At 40.9% G+C, this 3,640-nt stretch overlaps 1 protein-coding gene across 1 annotated transcript; it reads right to left on the bottom strand.

Annotated features, from left to right (window-relative positions):
• Window positions 1–2,319: 2,319 nt before the first annotated feature.
• LOC136833060 (uncharacterized) lies at window positions 2,320–3,405 on the bottom strand. The gene is made up of 2 exons (XM_067094707.1): window positions 3,255–3,405; window positions 2,320–3,047 (listed from the first exon to the last, which is right to left on the bottom strand). The coding sequence occupies exons 1-2, from the start codon at window positions 3,403–3,405 to the stop codon at window positions 2,320–2,322; spliced, it is 879 nt and encodes a 292-aa protein (XP_066950808.1).
• Window positions 3,406–3,640: the final 235 nt, after the last annotated feature.

Raw genomic sequence — 3,640 nt, 5'->3', positions numbered from 1 at the left:
AAAACCGTTTTAATATGCGGCAATTTTACTTTTGTCAGTTAACAGTGTTCCCAAGTCAGGGTCTTTTGACTAGAGGGAAAATAACGGTATATTGATATTCAACACATAAGTCACTATAGCCGGTGAATCATCAACCGTAATCTACCGTGGGAACGAATTTCTATGACTAGGCTACAAAAATTTTTCTGTTGTTATGATTCTTCTGTTTACTTAGCATTTTAAAAGTAAAATGTATACACATCATTTAGGGGTCATAAGCAGGAATTCTGATTACTGTTTAACAACAAATAACCTTCCTGTCGGGTTAGAATAGGCATAAAAAAACGAACTTCAGTCTCTTGATCGCAATGTAAATATCCAAGACTTCTTCCAGGTATATATATACATATATATATATATATATATATTAATATTTATCACATACATATATTATATATATATTAGTAGAATTATATAGGATATATTAAACTGGATGGTATCTAATATTTTTATTCAAATATATATATATTTATTACAAACAGTCCATATTATATATCTGTACAATGAGCATAAATCAGTCCTGGCATGATATTTATATCAGTGCTGAGAACTTTTAATCCTATAATCGTCAAAGCTGTGCCCTGATAACGAGTCCACCCTCTCATGACCTTGGCTAAAACCTGATCCCTAGTTAAAGATGTCAGTTTTGATAACGAGTTTGGAACTTTATAACAGAGCTGAGACCTGATAGCAAGTAGTCAGACTTTTTTTGATATGCAGAGCTGAGGCCTGATAGGTGTTCAGAGCCATCGTGAACTGATGGCTCAGGGTTATGAAGACCTGTTCTCACAAGTCCAGTTAGATGTTTTGTTGGTCAGAGCTGAGACCTGATAACAAATAGTCTGAGATGAGAGTCATTCTGTGATCATTTTAACAACAGTGTTTGGCAGCTGAGACCTGATTACGAGTTGAACATCTTATGTTCTGAGATGTTGTTTGAGTCAGAGCTCTTTCCATGATTTGCCAAAACTCAGAGCTTAGGCCTCTTCAAAGTCAGACAGCTGAGACTTAATAACAAACTCTAATTTCTTAGCCAGCTGAGACCTTTGTAGCTAAGTTAGATTTTAGACCTAATGGTGTTTTTGTAGTCAGAGCTATCAATTTGAAATTATTTAGAGCTGAGTTGATAGCAAAGTTGAGTCAGAACTGAGACCTATTTTCTTTAGTACCAAAGTTCCTTTTCAACCTAATCCCCAAAATGGTTTTCCTTGCTTTGATCTGAGACCTGATAGCAATAGTTAGGGCTGAGACCTAATAGCTAAAACTCGTCAGCTCAGGTAATCCAATAACGTCTAAAAGTTAGGGACTGCAGACTTAATAAGCCCTGAGTCATCAAGACATGGTTACATTAAGTCAGAGGTTAGACCTGATATCAAATGACCAGAAGCTGATGACCTGATAATGAAGAGTGTGAGCTGAGAACTGATTGCGAAAGCTCAGATCTGAGAATTGATAACAAAGAGTCAGAACTAAGACCTAATGTTAAAGGTAGAGCTGAGACCTGATAACAAGTTGGAACTTCATAGCCAAGCTAAGATCTGATAGCAAAGAGTCAGAACTGAGAACTGACTGAGAAAATTCAGAGCTGAGACCTGATAACAAAGAGACAGATCTGGGACCTAATAGAAAAGGCAGAGCTGAGACCTCATAACAAGTTGGAACTTCATAGCCGAGCTGAGACCTGATAGCAATTCGTCAGAGCTGAGACCTGATATCAAAGAGTCAGAAATGAGCTGGAGCTTTGTAGCAGAGCTGGAAGCTGACAGTGAAGAGTCTAAGATTAGTTGCAACTTCATAGCAGAACCGAGACCTGATAGCAAAGAGTAAGAACTAATTTAGTGTGTCACAGCAGAGCTGAGAACTGATAGTGAAGTGTCAGAACTGAGCTGGAACTTCAAAGCAGAGCTGAGGCCTGATAGAGAAGGGCCAGAGCTGAGTTGGAACTTCATAGCAGAGCCGAGACCTGATAGCAAAGAGTCAGAGTTGAGGTCTGATAGCAAAGTAGCAGAACTGAGCTGGAACTTTGTAGCAGAGCTGAAACCTGATAGCAAGGATTCAGATCTGAGACCTGATAGCAAAGAGCAGAACTGGGAACTGATTGCAAAAATTCAGAGCAGAAACCTACTGTAATAACAAAGAGTCAGAAAAGGGACCTAATAGGAAAAGCAGAGCTGAGACCTCATAAGGAGTTGGAACTTCATAGCCGAGCTGAGACCCGATAGTGAAGAGTAAGAACTGACCTGGAACTTTGAAGCAGAGCAGAAACCTGACAGCATGGAGTTAGAGCTGAGACCTGATAGCAGAGAAGTCAGAACTGAGCTGGATCTTTGTAGTGGAGCTGAGACCTAGTAGTGAAGAGCCTGAGCTTAGTTGGAACTTCGTAGCAAAGCTGAGACCTGATAGCAAAGAGTCAGAACTGATTTTGAACTTCATAGCAGAGCTGAGACCTGATAGCAAAGAGTCAGAACTGAGCTGGAACTTCAAACCAGAGCTGAGGCCAGGTAGCGAAGAGTCTGAGCTTAGTTGGAACTTCATAGCAGAGCTGAGGCCTGATAGCGATGAGTCAAAACTGAGTAGGAACTTTATAGCAGAACTGAGACCTGATAGTGAAGAATCAGAACTGAGCTGAAAATTCAAAGCAGAGCTGAGACCTGGTTGCAAAGAGTCTGAGGTTAGTTGGAACTTTGTAGCAGAGCTGAGACCTGATAGTGAAAAGCCAGGGCTGAGTTGGAACTTTGCAACAGAGCTCAGACCTGATAGCTGAGAGCCAGAGCTATCTTGAAACTTATTAGCAGAGCTTAGACTTGATAGCAAAGAGTCGGAGCTGAGTTGGAACTTCATAGTAAAACTGAGACCTGATAGCAAAGAATCTGAACTGAGCTGGAACTTCAAAACAGAGCTGAGACCTGATAGCAAAGAGTCAGAACCGAACTGGAACTTAAAAACAGAGCTGAGACCAGATAGCGAAGAGTCAAAGCTGAGTTGGGACTTCGAAGCAGAGCTTAGACCTGATAGCAAAGAGTCCGAGTTAGAACTTCATAGCAGAGCTGGGACCTTATACTTAGCAGAGTCAGTGCTCTCAGACCTTAGCATGCAGAGTAAGAGCTGGGGGCTCATAACAGTGAGTCAGAGATTGGAGCCTATTGTATCCAGAGACCTTGCTGGAGCCTATCGTATGCATTTAAGAAAGCAGGGCATGAACAGTGGACATCTACTTAGTCTTAGGTGGTAGAACTTTGTAGCTGTGCTTACAATGTCTGTGTTCCCCAGCTTTGGGAAGACAACCAGTGGTGGCAGGGTTTTTGGTATCACATCAGAGATATGTGGATCTATCTTCCGGTTCTCTGCTACACTGTTTTTTAGCATGTTGCTATAGTCATTTGGCTTAGTAGTAATGTAAGTGCTGATTCTCTGTATTATTATAATTATCTGCTTGAGCTGCATGGGCGCCACAGTTGGAAACATCCACAGGGACATCAGCTGTCTGTAGAGAGAGGGGAAGAGGAAGAAGGGCATCAAGGTTCACATGGTCAGCATCAGTTTTGAAAATAAACATCTTAGTGTGGCATTTAGCAATATACCGATATATTAATTCATTTTC

This window comes from Macrobrachium rosenbergii, chromosome 51 (genome assembly GCF_040412425.1).
Source record: "Macrobrachium rosenbergii isolate ZJJX-2024 chromosome 51, ASM4041242v1, whole genome shotgun sequence".
In the NCBI taxonomy this organism is placed as follows: Eukaryota; Metazoa; Arthropoda; class Malacostraca; order Decapoda; family Palaemonidae; genus Macrobrachium; species Macrobrachium rosenbergii.
The sequence above is the reverse complement of the archived record's forward strand: the minus strand, read 5'-3'. Positions and strand labels throughout refer to the sequence as shown.

What these genes read in the sequence shown, in the direction of transcription:
- LOC136833060 (XM_067094707.1), bottom strand. Translation starts at nt 3,405, where the DNA reads ATGCTAAAAAACAGTGTAGCAGAGAACCGGAAGATAGATCCACATATC. An exon ending in GTTCTACCACCTAAGACTAA is followed by an intron (nt 3,048 to 3,254) that starts GTAGATGTCCAC and finishes CTTTGCTATCAG; the next exon opens with GTCTAAGCTCTGCTTCGAAG.